The following is a 21730-nucleotide window of genomic DNA, read 5'->3' as shown; positions in this document are numbered from 1 at the left end:
TTCCATCAATAAAGATGGAAGCGCTCATTGCTGGAGTGCTGGGAGCTGTGGTCCTGTCACTCAGCTCTCCGCACTCCTCCCCTCCTTCAGGCTGGCGGCACTCTTAATGGTGAAGCAGGAAGACTTCTCCCTGCTCCACCATTCAGCCTGCAGGCACGGATAGCACTGCTGATGTGTGGGCGGAGCCTGCAGCCTGGTAATCTGCATAGGCTCTGCCCACACAAGGCTGCAGAGTGATCTGTGCCTGCAGGGAAGAGAGGACTGTAAGCTTCAGGAACTGGGACAAGGTGAGTAGTTACTGTGTTTTTGTTTTTAATACAGAGGGGTCACAGAGGTCTTTATTACTATGGAGTAGGCACAGAGGACTTTATTACTATGGAAGGGGCACAGAGGGCATTACCAATGTGAAGGTGGCACAATGGGAATTTCTACTATGGAGGGCTCACAGAGCCAGAGGGCATACTTACTGTGAAGAGTGCACAGTGGGCGTTATTACTGTAAAGGTGGCACAATGGGGATTTCTACTATAAAGGGGGCACAATGGGGATTATTACTTTGAAGGAGGCACAATGTGGATTATTACTATGAAGGGGGCACAATGGGGATTATTACTATGAAGGGGGCACATATCTTGGCATATGTACTGTGAGGGGGCACATATCTTGGCATATCAACTGTGAAGGGGCACATATCTTGGCATATCTACTATAAAGGGGGCATATCTTGGCATATCTACTGTGAGGGGGCACATATCTGTGAGTAGACCTGAGGGACCGAAACACTGGGTAGAAAATAAAAGTAGGCACATAAGGACTGATTCACATATATGCGCTCTGTAGCATGCTCTGTGTAAGGTATTTAATCTACAGGGTGGGCCATTTATATGGATACACCTTAATAAAATGGGAATGGTTGGTGATATTAACTTCCTGTTTGTGGCACATTAGTATATGTGAGGGGGGAAACTTTTCAAGATGGGTGGTGACCATGGTGGCCATTTTGAAGTCGGCCATTTTGAATCCAACTTTTGTTTTTTCAATAGGAAGAGGGTCATATGCTGTGAAGATACGAGATGTGCAAGCAACTGAAACTACGGATACTGGAAGCCTGTGCTAGCATTTCTCCTGTGGTGTTGCTATCAGTGTGTGAAGAGTGGGAGAAGAGGGTTGCATTGACAATCCAACACAATGGGCAGCACATTGAACACATTTTATAAGTGGTCAGAAACTTGTAAACAACTCATGAAAGAATAAAGTTACGTCAAAACCAAGCATTGTTTTACTTGTGAAATTCCCAATAAGTTTGATGTGTCACCTGACCCTCTTCCTATTGAAAAAACAAAAGTTGGATTCAAAATGGCCAACTTCAAAATAGCCACCATGGTCACCACCCATCTTGAAAAGTTTCCCCCCTCACATATACTAATGTGCCACAAACAGTAAGTTAATATCACCAACCATTCCAATTTTATTAAGGTGTATCCATATAAATGGCCCACCCTGTATAATACATGCAGTTTCATTGCTGTAAGCGCCATGCAAAATGCCACAAGGAGGCCCACTGAGCCCTGCAGAGACCAAACACCAAAAATAATCAGACTCTAGACCAGCTTCTAAAATAAGTCCAGACCCCAGACCAGATCCTTAAGATTAATCTAACCCTAGACCCTTACCACTCCTGGATCTTTGTTATTTATGGGCACAGCAGCACACAACATGCTCATGCTAACCAGTATCAGGATCGTGTATGAGCTGTGTGTCAGACACTGGCGGTAGACTTGCAATCATAGATGCATTGCAGTAGACATTGGGCAGCTGCTTCCACAGTCTGGATTTAGACCTTAAATAGCCAGTTGGGGCCACTTGCCCCAATGTAAGATATTGCAAGAAAACCTCTTTTTTAACAAAATTACAAATGGGCTAGAAGGTTTTGTGCATTTTAAAAATATTGGAAAAATATTGGAATTGCAAAAATGTATCTGTCAAACGAATCCGGATTTGTAGTGAATATTTTCAGACGAATCATGTAAAAATGTTTTTAGAGCCATTTTACTGTTATAGTTGGTGAGGAAAACAGGAGAACAGATGAAGATGACACTGTTGGGGATATTGCCCTGATTGGCTCAGAGGCTGACAGACAGCCTGAACAGCCAATCAGGTGGCAGGGTTCTGACAGGCCCCTTTTCTCAGAAGGAAGAAACCCCATTCTGAGTGTAGCTAGCTGTATTTTCCTAAAAGCAATTACAGCCACAACCTAGCAATCAAGATGGTAGATGGACTCAAAATCAGCCCCCAAAGCTACTGTCAGTTTTTAGAAGACACTTTCTTCAAGCAGTGTTACAGTGGAAAAGTCTGAACCTTATAAGAAAAGCATGATTTTTATGCAGGACAATGCTCCATCGCATCCATTGAAGTAATCCACTGCATGGCTAGCTAGTAAAGGCCTTAAAGATGAAAAAATAATGACATTGCCCCCTTCCTCACCTGATCTACACCCTAATGAGAACTTGTGGACCCTTCTTAAATCAGAGATTTTTTGGTGAAGTAAAATAGCCCACCTCTCTGATCAGTGTCTGGGAGGCTGTGATTGTTGCTGCACAAAAAGTTGATCGGCAACGGATTAAGAAACTGACAGGATACATGGATGGAAGGCTTATAACTGTTATTGAAAAGGAGGTTATATTTGTCACTGATAGTTCAGTTATGAAGTCACAGTTACATAATAGAAACCACCCATAAATGACCCCACTTTAGAAACCACACCCCTCAAGTTATTGAAAACTGATTTTAAAAACGTTGTTAACCCTTTAGGTATTATTAAACAAGAATTAAAGGAAAATGGAGGTGACATTTCAAAATGTCACTTTTTTTGCAGATTTTCTATTTTAATCAATTTTATTGTAATAGCAAGGGTTCATTAAAAACTCAATATTTATTATCCTGATTCTGCAGTTTACAGAAACACCCCATATGTGATCTTAAACTGCTGTATGGGCACATCACAAGGCTCAGAAGGGAAAGAACACCATATGGTTTTTGTAGGGAAGATTTCACTGGGAACATTTTAAGTTGCCATGTCGCATTTGAAGACTTCCTGATGCACCCCCTACAGAAGAAACTACCAAAAAGTGACCATATTTTATAAAATACAGCATAAGGTGACAGTTTTATTGGAACTCTTTTGGTGTACATATGATTTTTTATCGCTCAATATTACCCTTTTTGTGAGGAAAAGGTAACAAAAAAAATGGCTGTTCTGGCACAGATTTTATTTTTGTTTTTTATGCTATTAAAATATTATTTTTAAGTTTTACACAGTAAAAGCATTTTTGTAAAAAGAAAATCTTGTTTTTGTGTTGCCATTTTCTTAAAGCAATGGTTTGATTAGTACCATGGAGTACATAAGACTTTTTGATTGCTTGATATTACACTTTTTGTGAGGCAAGGTGAACAAAAAATTGCTGTTTTGCACTGTTTTTAATTTTTTTTTTTACAGAGTTCACATGACTACGTGGATAATGGGATATTTTTATAGAGCATCTTAAGATCTCTTGATAAATGAGAAATAACTAAAGACAATTTATAAAAAAAACACAATTTGTTTGTTTGTCTTTATCTGCCAGGGTATTTACCAAATTCATTTAAAATAAAAATAAAATCTTGCTTTAAATCAAAGAGAGCCAAAGGTGTAAGATACTCTTTCGAGCGGCAGCAGGCCAACTGTGTAGTATAGTCTTTTTACTTCTTTTCAAAGAGGCCAGGGAATCCGGCAGGACAATAAAATTAGCCCAAAAGGGATCTGGTTCTATTGATATTTGATAAGCAGACAGCAAGTGTGCTCCCACATCCCCCACAATTCCTGAACCCTAGGACACCCCAAAAGTGTCTTCAACAAAATTTCATTCTTCTCTAAAATGTAATTCTACTGTAAGCATTCAGTTGGACTTTTTGCCAGGCAGGCGTCTGTAAAAATGGTCTCGTCTACTACGAAATTTAGTTCTGTATGCCATCAGTCAGAGTGCGTAAAAATTATCTTGTCATTATGGAAATATTGTGCAGTTCTACGTCTTCACCAAAATTCAATTCTCTGCCTGTGATATTTTAACTTCTGGCCAGATTTTTTTTTTTTATTGAATTGTTTAAAATTGTCTTGTTTTCTAAATGACTGTGTTTCCCCCATACATACCCTGTTCCATAATCCCATCACACCCATTACACCAAAAACGAAAAAGTTGTCCTGTGCCAAAGTACAAAACATCACATTTGTCAAAGTGAATGAGGCATGGATCTGTGAGAATTTTCACACACCTCCACAAGCCCCAACATGCCACTGTCACTGTCTGTCTACCTACCACAATGTTCCGTAATGTGTCATGGCTGCTGCTGCTGCTACTGCTACAGCTGCTACTCCCTACTGCTAATATTCCTCCTGGCGCTTCCATTATTCCTTCTGCCAGTACCATTAGCCCTACACTGCTGCCACTAGTATTAATCTAGTACCCCAACATAGCTGCACACACATTTACTGCTGTGTTTGTTCCCTGTTGTGCTGCTACTGCTGCCCCTACTATTATGCCGGTCTTAATAAATGACCCCCTTAGTGTATATATATTATTTATTCCTGTTATAGGTTAATAGGATTGGAAGTTTTGACTATTCAAATCTTCATGCATACTTGTGTTTGAATATGCAAACCTCTCTACCTCTGAATATTCTCTACGTTATGAACGGATACGTTCGATTGACTTGTTTGGAAATAAGTCAGTATGTCAGTGTCAATCTCATTGCGTTAAAGAACATATAATGGGGAGTAGAGAAAGCAAAATTTTGAAGAAAGACAAGATAGATAAAATATAAGACAGGGCAAGAATCGTTTCGGACATAGATCAAATTTCCTAAAATTATGGCTGTGCATGTTAGGCTACTTTCACACTGGCATTTGGTGCGGATCCGTCATGGATCTGCACAAACGCATCCGTTCAGATAATACAACCGCATGCATCCGTTTATCTGTTTGTATTATCTTTAACATAGCCAAAACGGATCCGTCTTGAACATGGGGGACGGATCCGTTTTCTATTGTACCATATTGTGTCAGTGAAAACGGATTCGTCCCCATTGACTTACGTTGTGTGTCAGGACGGATCCGTTTGGCTCAGTTTCGTCAGACGGACACCAAAACGCTGCTTGCAAAGCGGAATGGAGGCGGAATGGAGCCAAACTGATGAATTCTGAATGCATTAAGGGCAAAACTGATCCGTTTTGGACCGCTTGTGAGAGCCCTGAACGGATATCACTAATGAAAACCAAAACGCCAGTGTGAAAGTAGCCTAAAAAAGTAAAAATTAAGTGTAGAGGAGACAGGACCGGAAATGCAAGAACACCCATAATGCCGTGCAGCCAGCCAATCCGCAGGTAGCCATCCCCCTGTGATGTCACAGCTAGGCAAAGCCCTATAAAACGATGATCCCGCACGATCGCTGCCATTTTACTATGAGCTGAGCATAGGGAGAGACTTGACAAGACACTAATACACTAGGGGTTGCTGCAAACTGTTAACACAGAGTGTAGGACAATATTGGAGAGGGAGAGTGCATTGCCATGTACACCCCCGCACTGTAGCAAATCCATTCTGTTAACTGTAGAGTTACTGTGCATCAGTATTACAGGCAGGTCTAATTTATTGTCGTGTACACCCCTGTGCAGTGCACCAAGAGTCATAGCAAAATCCATTCTGTTAGCTGTAGAGTTACTGTGCATCAGTATTACAGGCAGGTCTAATTTATTGTCGTGTACACCCCTGTGCAGTGCACCAAGAGTCATAGCAAAATCCATTCTGTTAGCTGTAGAGTTACTGTGCATCAGTATTACAGGCAGGTCTAATTTATTGTCGTGTACACCCCTGTGCAGTGCACCAAGAGTCATAGCAAAATCCATTCTGTTAGCTGTAGAGTTACTGTGCATCAGTATTACAGGCAGGTCTAATTTATTGTCGTGTACACCCCTGTGCAGTGCACCAAGAGTCATAGCAAAATCCATTCTGTTAGCTGTAGAGTTACTGTGCATCAGTATTACAGGCAGGTCTAATTTATTGTCGTGTACACCCCTGTGCAGTGCACCAAGAGTCATAGCAAAATCCATTCTGTTAGCTGTAGAGTTACTGTGCATCAGTATTACAGGCAGGTCTAATTTATTGTCGTGTACACCCCTGTGCAGTGCACCAAGAGTCATAGCAAAATCCATTCTGTTAGCTGTAGAGTTAGTGTGCATCAGTATTACAGGCCACTGTTACTTCTGGGCAGATTGGCCTGGGTATACCTGATTTATAGCGATTTGTGATGAATTAATTTGTAAACATTTTTTACAAAACTTTGCTCATCTCACCTTTATACATAATAACAAAATATAAAAAGTATATAGGGAATAAAGTTCATATGCTGAATAATAATCAAATATAAGCTCTTGTCTATAGTTAAGGCCTTTTGGTGTCCTACTGTTTAACACAAAGATCCAATAGGATTGCAGATTAAGGATCTTCCTATTGAGATCTTCACCCCTAGGGGTTAAACACGTTCTCTATACCTAATATTTCCAGGCTGGTTAGATCAACTTTTTTTGCAGGTCTTTGGCCCCATGCACACGGCCGTTGTTCACGGCCGTGTGCGGGCCGTGGAACCGCGGCCTGGATCCCTCCTGAGAGCAGGAGCGCACGGCGTCACTGGTTGCTATGACGCCGTGCGCTCCCTGCTGCCGGCACAGTACAGTAATACACTGGTATAGATCATACCAGTGTATTACTGTACTGTGCCGGCAGCAGGGAGCGCACGGCGTCATAGCAACCAGTGACGCCGTGCGCTCCTGCTCTCAGGAGGGATCCAGGCCGCGGTTCCACGGCCCGCACACGGCCGTGAACAACGGCCGTGTGCATGGGGCCTTTAACTGTTTCTACCCCAGGCCATGTTTCACCATCTTGCCCAGGCCATTTGTTGCAAATCTGGCATGTGTCACTTTATGTGGTAATAACTTTGGAACACTTTTACTTATCCAAGCCATTCTGATATTGTTTTATGTTGACGCATTGTACTTCATGACAGTGGTAAATTAGAGTCAAAATATTTTTCCTTTATTTATAAAAAATCCAAAATTTAACAAAAACTATTTTCTAAGTTAGAATTTGTCTACTTTTAAGACAGATAGTAATGCCTAATAAAATAGTTATCAGTCATCATTCCACATATATATATATACTTTATGTTGGTATCATTTTGTAAATGCCATTTTATTTTTTAGGACGTTAGAAGGCTTAGAAGTTTAAAAGCCATTTTTAAAATTTTCAAGAAAATTTCCAAAACAATTTTTTTAAGCACCAATTCAGATCTAAAAAGATTTTGAGGGGCTTACATAATGGAAACCATCCTAAATGACCCTATTTTCGAAACTACACCCCTCAAATCATTCAAAACTGATGTTACAAACTCTGTTAAACCTTTAGGTGTTCCACAAGAATTAAAGGAAAATGGAGGCAAAATTTAAAAATGTCATTTTTTTTTGCAGATTTTTCATGTTGATCAATTTTCTCACACAGCAAGGGTTCACAGCAAAATAAACCTCAATATACATTACTCTGATTCTGCAGTTTACAGAAATACCTGCTATGTGGGGGTAAACTGCTCTATGGGCATGCGGTAGTGTTCAGAAGGAAACGAGCACCATATGGAGACAAATTTTGTTAGATAGGTTTTGGGCACCATTTTTTGAAGAGACCCTTACGTACCCCTACAGTGGAAACCCTCAAAAAGTGACCCCATTATGGAAACTACACCCCTCAAAGAATTTATTAAGGGGTACCTAATGTGTCTATTTTTTATTTTTGATAAGTTTTACTCAGTAAAAGCATTTTTCAAAAGAAAAATCTAATCTTTTTGTGAGGGATGAGATGGCGGTTTGATTGGTACCATTTTGGGGTATATACAACTTTTTAATCGCTTTTTTGAAGTAAGGTGACCCAAAAATGGCTGTTTTGGCACAGTTTTTATTATTTTATTTTTTTACAGCGTTCACCTGACGAGGTGGATGCTGTAATATTTTTATAGAGCTGGTCAATATGCATGTGGCGATACCTAATATGTGTACTTTTCTTTATTTTTTTTTACAATTTTTTTATTACTTAATTATTGGAAAAGAACACTTTTTTTTTTACTTGAAACTTTATTTTTTTTTATTATGCTAAACTTTATTTTAACTCCCCCCCCCCCCCCCCAACTTTTGGGGGTCTGATTTCCTCTCCAATGCATATGTAATGCATTGCATCTATATTGTAATGCATTGGCTATGAGTGTATTACTTTTTTTTGCTGACCGTGGCATAGTGAGGGTTAATGTGCCTGCATAGGTGTTTTCACCAATTTCGGCGCATACAGCAGGGGTCCGGCTAACGGGAACAGCTGGCGTTAATCGGTCAGGAAGTCACTTCCCGCAGCGCCGTACTATTATGGCGCTGGTCTGGAAGGGATTAAAATGCCTTGACAGAATGAAAATATTATTTGCCTTTTTATTTGTAATATCATAGAAGTGTTACATGCTAGTAATACAGCGCATACATGTTAGTAACTGATAGTCATGCTGCCAACATATTGTAGGCTGCATATATTACATGTTGCTACTTATATCAAATGCGTGAACCAGTTCAGTGGCTCTGTTCCTGTATTATTTTTATATTACTTTGAATAAAGGTAGATTTTGTTGGTGATTGATTCTGCTGGAAATTCATCCATTGCCAGGTTTTTTAATAGTGATATTAAGCTATGCTTCTTTTAATTTGTCTACAATGGGGGGAAACTTTTAACTGTTTGAAAATTATTACATTTGTTACTTTGCTTCCTAAGGCTACTTTCACACTAGCGTTGTTTAAATCCGGCGTTCAATTCTGACCCGGGAACTGCCCGCCGGATCCGGAAAAACGTGTGAAAACTGATTACATTTGAATCCTGATCAGGATTTTGATCACAATATAAAAATGCATTGGAAAAAACGGATTCGGTTTGACTGAACACACGGCGCCGGATCAGGCGTTAATGCAAGTCAATGGGAAAAAAGCCTGATCAGGCGTTCAGTCAAAGTGTTCAGGATTTTTGGCCGGAGGTAAAAATACAACATGCTACGGTTTTCTGAAAAGCCTGATCAGTCAAAAAGACTGAACTGAAGAAATCCTGATGCATCCTGAACGGATTGCTCTCCATTCAGAATGCATAGGGATAAAACTGATCAGTTCTTTTCCGGATTTGAGCCCCTAGGACGGAACTCAGCGCCGGAAAAGAGAAACGCTAGTGTGAAAGTACCCTTAAACATCTAAATTTTAAAAACGAAATATATATGATAATCCAAAAACCCTACTGCAGTAACAAGTCCAGCTACAGACGTGGACAAAATTGTTGGTACCCTTTGGTCAATGAAAGAAAAAGTCACAATGGTCACAGAAATAACTTTAATCTGACAAAAGTAATAATAAATTAAAATTCTATAAATGTTAACCAATGAAAGTCAGACATTGTTTTTCAACCATGCTTCAACAGAATTATGTAAAAAAATAAACTCATGAAACAGGCATGGACAAAAATGATGGTACCCCTAACTTAATATTTTGTTGCGCAACCTTTTGAGGCAATCACTGCAATCAAACGCTTCCTGTAACTGTCAATGAGACATCTGCACCTCTCAGCAGGTATTTTGGCCCACTCCTCATGAGCAAACTGCTCCAGTTGTGTCCGGTTTGAAGGGTGCCTTTTCCAGACTGCATGTTTCAGCTCCTTCCAAAGATGCTCAATAGGATTGAGGTCAGGGCTCATAGAAGGCCACTTTAGAATAGTCCAATTTTTTCCTCTTAGCCATTCTTGGGTGTTTTTAGCGGTGTGTTTTGGGTCATTGTCCTGTTGCAAGACCCATGACCTGCGACTGAGACCAAGCTTTCTGACACTGGCTAGTACATTTCTCTCTAGAATTCCTTGATAGTCTTGAGATTTCATTGTACCCTGCACAGATTCAAGACACCCTGTGCCAGACGCAGCAAAGCAGCCCCAGAACATAACAGAGCCTCCTCCATGTTTCACAGTAGGGACAGTGTTCTTTTCTTGATATGCTTCATTTTTTCGTCTGTGAACATACAGCTGATGTGCCTTGGCAAAAACTTCGATTTTTGTCTCATCTGTCCACAGGACATTCTCCCAGAAGCTTTGTGGCTTGTCAACATGTAGTTTGGCATATTCCAGTCTTGCTTTTTTATGATTCGTTTTCAACAATGGTGTCCTCCTTGGTCGTCTCCCATGTAGTCCACTTTGGCTCAAACAACGACGGATGGTGCGATCTGACACTGATGTTCCTTGAGCATGAAGTTCACCTTGAATCTCTTTAGAAGTCTTTCTAGGCTCTTTTGTTACCATTCGGATTATCCGTCTCTTAGATTTGTCATCAATTTTCCTCCTGCGGCCACGTCCAGGGAGGTTGGCTACAGTCCCATGGATCTTAAACTTATGAATAATATGTGCAACTGTACTCACAGGAACATCTAGTTGCTTGGAGATGGTCTTATAGCCTTTACCTTTAACATGCTTGTCTATAATTTTCTTTCTGATCTCTTGAGACAGCTCTTTCCTTTGCTTCCTCTGGTCCATGTCGAGTGTGGTACACACCATATCACCAAACAACACAGTGATTACCTGGAGCCATATATATAGGCCCAATGGCTGATTACAAGGTTGTAGACACCTGTGATGCTAATTAGTGGACACACCTTGAATTAACATGTCCCTTTGGTCACATTATGTTCTGTGTTTTCTAGGGGTACCATCATTTTTGTCCATGCCTGTTTCATGAGTTTATTTTTTTACATAATTCTGTTGAAGCATGGTTGAAAAACAATGTCTGACTTTCATTGGTTAACATTTATAGAATTTTAATTTATTATTACTTTTGTCAGATTAAAGTTATTTCTGTGACCATTGTGACTTTTTCTTTCATTGACCAAAGGGTACCAACAATTTTGTCCACGTCTGTATAGTTTTAAAATCTAATGTGGACTATAGAACTACTTGTTAGAGATGCCTCCACATGTGCCATAAACATACCGGTTTTAGACATTTTGTAAGTTTGTTTTTAAACAAAATAGTTGTTCTGGAATGTCTAATGAGGCAAAAGTCTTTATAGCAATTTAAAAAAACCTGCAGTGTGCAGTTCCCAATTCTCATCGGTACACTCTAATTCTATAGGGCAATGGTGTATACTGATGAGCAAAAGGGTAACAATGTTTTGAACTTTTGACTTTCACGCTCCATATCTCACCATCCACTACAGCTTCGAACGTGAGACTACCATCATTTCATATATAGTCATCTTGTCTATCTCATACATAAATTGGACTTTCAACTATTTAGCATATGATTAGTTATGCAGATTCTTGTCATGTAACTGCTTTGTTACTGTTTTGCTCCTAAAAATTTTACTTTTTATTATTTAGTAAATCCACCTTTGGCTTTCAAGACTGCCTGAATCCTTCTGGGCATGCTCTTGATCAGATTCAAGACCGAAATCTGTTCCCAGGTCTACAAATGTTGTTGCATACTGGTCGACTCACTTGGCTATGAATACAGCTTTTTCTTCAAATCTACCCACAAGTGTTTGATTTGGTTGATTTCTGGGGACTGTGGGGGCCAATCCAGCACCTCTACTTCATTGTCATTGAACAATTTCTTTGCTAATCTTGACATATTCTTCAGGTCATTGTATGGCTGGAATACTATGTCATCCTTTTCATAACCATAGTGGTCAAGAGTACAAAGTAACTCGTCTTGTAGGATACTCACATATAGCTCAGCATTGAGATCACCATCGATCCTGGTCAAGTATCCAGTACCTTTGGATGTGAAACAACTCCATGTCATTAGGCTTCCTCTACTGAACTTTACAGTTCATTCAATCTTTCCTCCAGACCCAATTGCACCTATCAGAACCCAGTCTTTTGACTTTCGTCTCAACATTTCCAATCTTCTACTGTCAACTGTTTCTACTATTTTTGCAAACTCAAACCAGAGCTTCTTATGACGATATTGAAGTTGAGGCTTCTTCAACTTTTTTGGGGCCACCATTGTGTAATGCACGTCACAGGGTGCTTGTTTGGATGTCTGTGATCTTACTGTTACGATCATACAAGCCACCTCCACTGCCGTGTTTGTTGCACCACAACTGATAGACCTTGTGATAAGCCGACTTGTTGACTTTGATATTTTGCCTCTTGGCTTTGGAATGGATGGACGGATTTAATTTTTTATTCTTCCAACTCTCATGGAATTCCCATGATGCAGTTTGGAATTTTTATTGGCTGAGATACTGCAATTGATGAGCTGGATGATGCTGTTTCTCTTTTCTTGGGAAATCTTCTTCGTGGCTGCTCCTGTGAGAAAAGGTTGTAATTTGTAGTACACAAAAAGAAAAATATTGTCCCATCACCAGGAGCAAAACAGTAACAATGCAGTTACATGACAAGAATCTGCATGACTATTAATATGCTAAATACTTGCAAGTCTAATTTATGTAGGAGATAGTGTCTTATAAACAGTCTTATGAAGTCAAACCAACTGGACTCACCTGTTTCTGGGTCACAAATCTGCTCACAAGCATCTATTGTTCTTTGACCACAGAGATCCCGCACCCATGGAGAACTGGTATTTGCTTGATAGTAGAGAAACAGTTGGGCAGGGTTTACCCAGTTTGAAACATCTAGAAAGCTTCCTTCACCAATGACAAAGCTGCTCCCTGCAGATAAAACAGTGAAAACAAAAATGATTAAAAACCTTCATAGGAAGTCACTTTTTTTATCCAAGACAAGGAAACTGGTGGGATAAAAAAGTTCCATTACATTAATAATTTTAGAGTTATCAGCAATTTTCACCTATTCACTGTAAGACCTGCTTGACTGAGATCACCGTGGTACTGGTACGTGGGCAAAATATATTGGCTGAGAGTCTCAGATTTTATTATTAGAGTTTGCATCTATTGTTTTAGTGCATTATTTCCCTTGACCTAATAAGTGTAGCCATGCACATCCGCATATTTACATATATCAGGCAGGATGTTTTGTATCTTTTTTCAGTGATTTTTTTTTATTAGTCATGTGAGTGGCACCTTCAGGTGTGAATGCGCTTCTATTCTAGGTGTAGCATTCATGTGCACTTTTGCCCCACCTATCTAATAGGCGACCTTGATTAAGGTGGTACATATAGCGGTGTGTGATCCTACTCTCATTGGTTGTTTTGTGTACACAGAGGTAACGAGGAGCAACACACTACATGTGCAGGGTCTGCTCTCCTGAATATAGATGCGGCATAGGTAGGGTTAGAGTAGGACCTGCCTGACTGAGACCACCGTGAAGCTGGGTAAGTGGGCACAGATGTGTTTTGATCAAAATATATTCGCTAAGAGATATTATTAGAGTGAGTGCTTAGTCCAAATATTATGTTTGCATCATGTTTGCAGGATGTTTTGTATCTTTTTTCTGTGATTTTTTTTAAATGTAAGACCCCCTACTAATCATCATAAAGAGGGCCCCACATCCCCAATTTAAAGGTGCTGCATTCAGTGTTTTGAGACTGACACCATTCATGGTGGACTGCCGCTCTATTCAAATATACACAGAACCCCCATACTGCTAGTTGGAGAGGGTTTCCAACTGTCTGACCCCATGATCTAACAGTCATCACATATACAGTGACAAGGGAAATCCGTTTATATCTGTTTATACCCAGAAGACAGAAATTAATTTGTAATAACTTTAGATACCATAGTATACTAGCTGATACTGCAGCCCTAGCTATCTTGAATATTTCCATAAAGGGATTGTTTGAGATTTAGATATTGATGACCTATCCTCAGGTAGAAGTCTTCTGTTTAGCAGCTTCTGCCACAGCTTTATCTATTATCTATCAGGGTAAAGCTCAGCAGATCTATTAATGAATGGCACAAAGTCTAGGGTCACCCCTGATGAGACAAATGTGAATATACAATGCATTCGGAAAATCTTCAAACCCTTTCATTTATTTTATTTTTTTAACATTTTGTTATGTTGCACCTTTGTGCTAAAATTTAACTCAATACCTCATAATGAGAAATTGCAAACATAATTTTAGAAATTGCAAATTAAAAAGGAAAAAAACTAAAATTTTGCATGGACATAAGTATTCAGACCCTTTTCTATGACACTTGAAATTTAGCTCTGGGGGTCTATAATTTCTCTTGATCATCTTTGAGATGTTTCTACTACTTGACTGGGGTCCACCTGTAGTAAATTCAGTTCATTGGACATGATTTGGAAATAAACATCCCTGTCTCATGACTGACAATGCACGTTAGAGCAAAAGCCAAGCCATGGGGAGGAAAGAACTGCTTGTAGAGCTCAGAGACATTATTGTGTGGAGACACAGATCTAGAGAAAGGTGTAAAAGAATTTCTGGTTCAATGAAGAGCATGTTGGCCTCCATAATTCTAAAATAGAAGACATTTCCTAGAGCTGGCTGCCCCATAAAACTAAGTTGCTAGGGGAAAAAGTGACCAGGAACTAAATGGTCACTCCTTGAGCTCCAAAGCTGATGTGTGCAGATGAGAGAAATGTCCAGAAAATCAACTATCACTGCAACACTCCAAATATCTGGGCTTTATGGCAGAGTGACAAAAAAAAAATATGCTCCCCTCAGTAAAATACATGAAAACCAACCTGTGGTTTGCAAAAAAAAAAAAAGCACCTAAATGACTCTCACACTGAGAAAAAAGGTTCTCTGGTCTAAAAAAAGCAAGATTGAACTTTTTTAAATGTTATGTCTGGAGAATCCTGCCCAATACCATCCCTACAGTGAAACATACTGGTGGCAGCATCATGAAATTCAGGTGCTTATTGCAGTTTAGAATCCGTAGTTCTGCTCCCCTAAAGCCTGATATAGATAGGCTATGTCAGGTTTTAGCAAAGCAAGTAGAGGAAGAGGAGTGATGTCTTATATGAGCTCCTGCTCGCTCCTCTCTGTTAATAGCCTGTGCAGGTATTAGAATGGAGCGAATGATTGCAGGGCAAAAGTTAATATAAGACATCTCTATTAGGCTTTATAAGCTCATCTCTATTAGGCTTTAGGAGAGCCAGCGCTGGTGAAGGCAGGAGCAGCGATGTACAGTGCTCAAGAGTGGTGGCAAGGTAGTCCATACTCCTATGCACTGCACTATTTGGGAATACAGATTCTAAAGTGCAATAGGTACCTGTACTTCAGGTGCCTATTTCACTGGTAAAATGTAAAAAATATACAGTACAGGCTGAAAGTACTACCTCTTGAAGCTCATCAAGAGAATGCCAAGAGTGTGCAAAGCAGTAATCAAAGCAAAAGGTGGCTACTTTGAAGAACCTAGAATATGACATATTTTCAGTTGTTTCACACTGTTTTGTTATGTATATAATTCCACATGTGTTAATTCATAGTTTTGATGCCTTCAGTGTGAATCTACAATTTTCATAGTCATGAAAATAAAGAAAACTCTTTGAATGAGAAGGTGTGTCCAAACTTTTGGTCTGTACTGTATATATTAAGAAAAAAAAACTTTTTACGGCATTTACAATAAAGTTTAATGAAAATATGGAAAGGTTTAGGTACACTTTAATAGCAAAATGCCATGAAGATGTATAACTGTGCACATACATTGTAGGCAGAGTTAATATGATGGTTTATCTTTTTGTTCTCCTGATCCATAAGAAGAAGAAAAGAAAAAAGAAAACGGATCAGTTATTTTGAGCATCAGTTTGCACTACAAATAAGGCTACTTTCACACTTGCATTCGGAGCGGATCCGTCTGGTGTCTGTACAGACGGATCCGCTCCTATAATGCAAACGCTTGCATCCGTTCAGAACAGTTTTTTTCAGATCTGATTTTTCACTCAGATCCGACAGTATATTCTAACACAGAGGCGTTCCCATGGTGATGGGGACGCTTCAAGTTAGAATATACTAAAAGAACTGTGTACATGACTGCCCCCTGCTGCCTGGAAGGTGCTGCCAGGCAGCAGGGGGCAGACCACCCCCCTCCTTCCCCCCCTGTTTTTAACTCATTGGTGGTCAGTGCGGGCGGCCCCCCTTCCCTCCCCCCCTGTTTTTAACTCATTGGTGGCCAGTGCGGGCGGCCCCCCCCCTGTTTTTAACTCATTGTTGGCCAGTGCGGGCGGCCCCCTCTCCCTCCCCCCCCTGTTTTTAACTCATTGGTGGCCAGTGCGGGCGGCCCCCTCTCCCTCCCCCCCCTGTTTTTAACTCATTGGTGGTCAGTGCGGGCGGCCCCCCTTCCCTCCCCCCCTGTTTTTAACTTATTGGTGGCCAGTGCGGGCGGCCCCCTCTCCCTCCCCCCCCTGTTTTTAACTCATTGTTGGCCAGTGCGGGCGGCCCCCTCTCCCTCCCCCCCCTGTTTTTAACTCATTGGTGGCCAGTGCGGGCGGCCCCCCTCCCTCCCCCTCTGTTTTTAACTCATTGGTGGCACAGTGCGGCCTCCCCTCTCCCCCCCATCATTGGTGGCAGCGAAGAGTTCCGATCGGAGTCCCAGTGTAATCGCTGGGACTCCGATCGGTAACCATTGCAACCAGGACGCTACTGCAGTCCTGGTTGCCATGGTTAATTAGCAATATTAGAAGCATCATACTTACCTGCTGCGCTGTCTGTGACCGGCCGGGAGCTCCTCCTACTGGTAAATGACAGGTCTGTGTGGCGCATTGCTTAATGATCTGTCACTTACCAGTAGGAGGAGCTCCCGGCCGGTCACAGACAGCGCAGCAGATAAGTATGATGCTTCTAATATTGCTAAGTAACCATGGCAACCAGCACTGCAGTAGCGTCCTGGTTGCCATGGTTACCGATCGGAGTCCCAGCGATTAAACTGGGACTCCGATCGGAACTCTCTGCTGCCACCAATGATCGGGGGGGGAGGAGAGGGGAGGCCGCACACTGTGCCACCAATGATGGGGGGTCGGTCATTTTAATTAGCGGGGGGCGGCCGCACTGGCCACCAATGAGTTAAAAACAGGGGGGAGGGAGAGGGGCCGCCCGCACTGGGCACCAATGAGTTAAAAACAGGGGGAGGGGGGCCCACACTGGCCACCAATGAGTTAAAAACAGGCGTGGAGGGACGGGGGGCCGCCCGCATTGGCCACCAATGAGTTAAAAACAGGGGGGAGGGGGGCCGCCCGCACTGGCCACCAATGAGTTAAAAACAGGGGGGGGAAGGTGGGAGGCCACCCACACTGGCCACCAATGAGTTAAAAACAGGGGGGAGGGAGGGGGGCCGCCCGCACTGGTCACCAATGAGTTAAAAACAGGGGGGGGGCTGTCTGCACTGGCCACCAATGAGTTAAAAACAGGGGGGAGAGTGGTCTTCCCCCTGCTGCCAGGCAGCAGGGGGCAGTCATGTACACAGTTCTTTTAGTATATTCTAACTTGAAGAGTCACCATCACCATGGGAACGACTCTGTGTTAGAATATACTGTCGGATCTGAGTTTCACGATCTAACTCAAATCCGATGGTATATTCTAACATAGAGGTGTTCCCATGGTGATGGGGACGCTTCAAGTTAAAATATACCATCGGATTGGAGAAAACTACGATCTGATGGTATATTAATAGGGACTCCTGACTTTACATTGAAAGTCAAAGGGGGACGGATCCGTTTGCAATTGCACCATATTGTGTCAACGTCAAATGGATCCGTCCCCATTGACTTGCATTGTAAGTCTGGACGGATCCGTTTGGCTACGCACGGCCAGGCGGACACCCGAACGCTGCAAGCTGCGTTCGGGTGTTCGCCTCCTGAGCGGAACGGAGGCCAAACGGTGCCAGACTGATGCATTCTGAGCGAATCCACATCCACTCAGAATGCATTGGGGCAGTACGGATCCGTTCGGGGCCGGTTGTGAAAGCCTTCAAACGGAACTCACAAGCGGACCCCCGAACGCAAGTGTGAAAGTAGCCTTATATAACCTAGATTTGGGCAACTTTGCTCCGGGAATAAGATTGATAGGACAATCATATTCCCGATGTGGGGTTAACCCCTGGCAACAACTCTATGTATTTTCTGATGAAAATACATCAGAAAAATCTGAAATGAAAGAGGGAATAGTGTTAGTGGTCAAGACAGAAAGAAATGTCTTAAGACAGTTGTGAAATGCAAGCGTTATATACAGCTTTCATATTGTGTTATCAAAAAAACAAAATTTTTGGGCAAAATACTTAATATTGCAGCCCTTGCTGCATCTGTGATTGTTAAAAACAAGTTTTAAAAACTTCTATAATTTTCTGGCTTTGAAAAAACACACATTTTGGGAAATATCCAACATCTGGTGCGTTTGCAGGATTAGTCAGTGTGCAATTTAAACTAGAAATACAGTTATAAGTTACACAATTTTACAGCCATTGCTGCATCAGCCCGTGCGAAATTCAAGGGTTATATACTGCTGTCATATTCTGTTATTAAACAAACACCCATTTTGGGCAAAATTTTTTATTTTGCAGCCTTTGCTGCATATGTCATTGTAAGATACACACTTTAGATACTGTGGTTCTATTCAGTTATTTGAAAAACAGCCATTTTGGGAAAGAAACTTTAATTGCGGCCTAGTCTGGATATGTACGTGTGAGATACACACTTTCGATACTGTCTTTCTATTCAGTTATTTGAAAAACAAACTTTTTGGACAAAAAACTTGAATTGCAGCCTAGTCTGGATCTGTACCTGTGAGATAAACACTTTAGATACTGTGGTTATATTCTTCTATTAATAAAACACCCTTTTTGGCCAAAAATCTTTAATTGTGAGATACAACCTTTACATTCTGTCGTTCTATTCTGCTATTAAACACCCATTTAGGGCAAGATCGTAAATTTAAGAAATATGAGGAGAGCGTCAAATAAGGGACGTGGCCCAGGTCGTGGTGCTGCTGGTGGAGCTCCTGTGGCAGGGAGAGGACATGGTCGATCTGTCCCAAATGAAACCACTTCCTCAGGTGCGTGTAGGCGACAGAACCTGCAGTGGTATTTGGTCTGTCCTAATGCGACTCTACGAATGGTGAGGCCAGAACAAGTACAGGCGATTGGGTTGCTGACAGTGCCTCCAGTTCCTTCACATTGTCTCCCACCCAGTCTCCTGCTGAAAGATCAGAATTGGCACCTGCAGCAGATGTCCATCAGTCTTTCCCCTCACCCCCTTGCAAATCAGCCAAGCAGTCTGAGCCTCAAGTCATGCAGCAGTCTCTTCTGCTTTTTGATTACTCTGTTAGCAGGGTTTCCCAGGGCCATCCACCTATCCCTGCCCCAGAAGTGGAAGAGATGACCAAGATGAGTACATGAGAGGACCATCGTAGCACATCTCGGATGATGACGAAACACATGTGCCAACTGCTGGGGCTTTCGAAAGTGTGCAGACTGAAAAGGAGGGCAGGGGTGAAGACTAGGTGGAAGATGATGTGGAGGACGATGAGGTCCTCGACCCCACATGGAATCAAGGTCATGCGAGTGACCTATGTAGTTTGGAGGAAGAGGCGGTGGTCGCACAGAGCCACCAGCACAGCAGAAGAGGGAGCAGGGTGCAAAAGTGGAGTGGCCGTCCCCTAGATAGTACGCCTGCTACTGCCCACCTCAGCAAGGGACCGAGCACACCAAAGACAGATCCAAGGAGTTCCCTGGCATGGCAGTTATTCAGACAATGTGCTGATGAAAAGAAACTAGTGGTTTGCACGCTGTGCAATCAGAGCCTGAAGCGAGGCATAAATGTATTCAACCTGAGCACAACCTGCATGACCAGGCATTTAAGTGCAAAGCAAGAGCTGCAGTGGAGTTGACACCTCAAAAACCAAGAAAGGTCTCTGGCTCCTTCTGCTTCCTCTTTTGCTGCAGTCTCGGCCTCTTCATCCACTTTTGGCCACCTGCCACCCCGCAAACAGAGGATCTGCCAGCATCACCAACACCTGGGTCACCAAGCATCTCCACAATGTCCCATGGAAGCGTTTAGCTATCAATCTCCCAAACACTGGAGAGGAAGAGGAAGTACCCCTCTACCCACCCGCGATCCCTAGCCCTGAATGCCAGCATTTCTAAATTACTGGCCTTTGAAATGCTGTCATTCTGTCTGGTGGAGACGGAGAGTTTTAAAGGCCTTATGCGGTGGCTGTCCCACAGTACGTCGTGCTCAGCCGCCACTACTTTTACAGGCGAGCCATCCCTTCCCTGCACAACCAAGTGGGGGACAAAATCAGGTGTGCACTGCGCAACGCCATTTGTGGCAAGGTGAACCTCACTACAGATACGTGGACCAGTGAGCACAGTCATGGACGTTATATCTTCATAACAGCACACTGGGTAAATGCAGTGGCGGCTGGGCCTGAGGCGGATAGCAGTTTGGCGCATGTCCTTCCACCAATGAGGATTGCAGGGTGCTTAAGTTTGCCTCCTGTTGCTTCCTTCTCCTACTCTGCTTCCTCATCCTCTACCGGCTCCTCATCCGGTCAGTGTAACACCTTCACCACCAACTTCAGCACAGCCAGGGGTAAACGACAGTGGACAGTTTTAAAACTGATCTGTTTTGGTGACAAACCCCACAACGCGCAGAAGCTGTGGACGGGCCTTGAACAACAGACCGATGAGTGGTTTGTGCCAGTGAGCCTCAAGCCCGGCCTGGTAGGGTGTGATAATGGGCAAAATCTCGTAGCAGCTCTGGGACTAGCCGGTTTGACGCGCATGTGCTGAATTTGGTGGTGCAGAGATTCCTTAAATTTACCCCAATATGTCAGAGCTGCTGCATAAAGTGTGGGCCGTCTGAGCGTGCTTTCAGCGTTGTCACCCTGCTGCTGCTCGCCTGTCAGCGCTGCAGTGTAACTTCAGCCTTCCTGCTCACCGCCTCATATGCAACATGCTCACAAGGTGGAACTCCACCTTGCACATGCCGGCCAGACCTTGCGAGCAGCAGCAGGCGATAGTGGAATTTCAGCTGCAGCATGCACGGGTGAGTCGCTCTGCAGAACAGCACCACTTCACCACCAATGACTGGGCCTCCATGCGAGACCTGTGTTCCTTGTTGCGCTGTTTTAAGTACTCCACCAACATGGGCAGTGCTGATAACGCCGTTCTCAGCGTTACTATCCCACTTCTATGCCTCCTTGAAAAAATGCTGCTGGCGATGATGGAAGAGGATTTGGCACAGGAGGAGGAGGAGGAGGAAGAGGGATCATTTCGTAGGGTTTCCGGCCAGTCATTCACAAGAGGCTCAGAGGGTGGGTTCCTGCACCCACAAACGCTATATACACAATTGTCCAGGGAGGGCATAGTTCTGAATGATGACGAGGTGGAGGATGAGGAGGAGGAGATGGAGGAACCTTGTTCACAGCAGGGTGGCACCCAGACCAGCTCATGGCCATCACTGGTGCGTGGCTGGGGGGGATACAGAGGACACAGACGATAAACCTCCCACAGAGGACAGCTTTTTGTTGCCTCTGGGCAGCCTGGCACACATGAGCGATTACATGCCGCAGTGTCTCTGTAACGACCGCCAAGTTACCCACATTCTAACTTGTGCTGATTACTGGGTGGCCACGTTGCTGGATCCCCGTTACAAGGACAATGTACCGTCCTTAATTATCCTAACTGGAGAGTGATCGTAAGATGCGTGAGTACAAGCGCACG

General features: G+C 42.7%; 1 protein-coding gene across 1 annotated transcript in view; it reads right to left on the bottom strand.

Moving 5' to 3' along the window:
* Nucleotides 1–21730, bottom strand: part of ASTN2 (astrotactin 2) — an 859422-nt gene that overhangs the window by 435662 nt on the left and 402030 nt on the right. The window contains exon 6 of the mRNA XM_044306147.1: nucleotides 12635–12802. Coding sequence (XP_044162082.1) covers nucleotides 12635–12802 — 168 coding nt within the window. The remainder of the gene's footprint in view (nucleotides 1–12634; nucleotides 12803–21730) is intronic.

Source organism: Bufo gargarizans, chromosome 9 (genome assembly GCF_014858855.1).
Source record: "Bufo gargarizans isolate SCDJY-AF-19 chromosome 9, ASM1485885v1, whole genome shotgun sequence".
Lineage (NCBI taxonomy): Eukaryota > Metazoa > Chordata > Amphibia > Anura > Bufonidae > Bufo > Bufo gargarizans.
The sequence above is the reverse complement of the archived record's forward strand: the minus strand, read 5'-3'. Positions and strand labels throughout refer to the sequence as shown.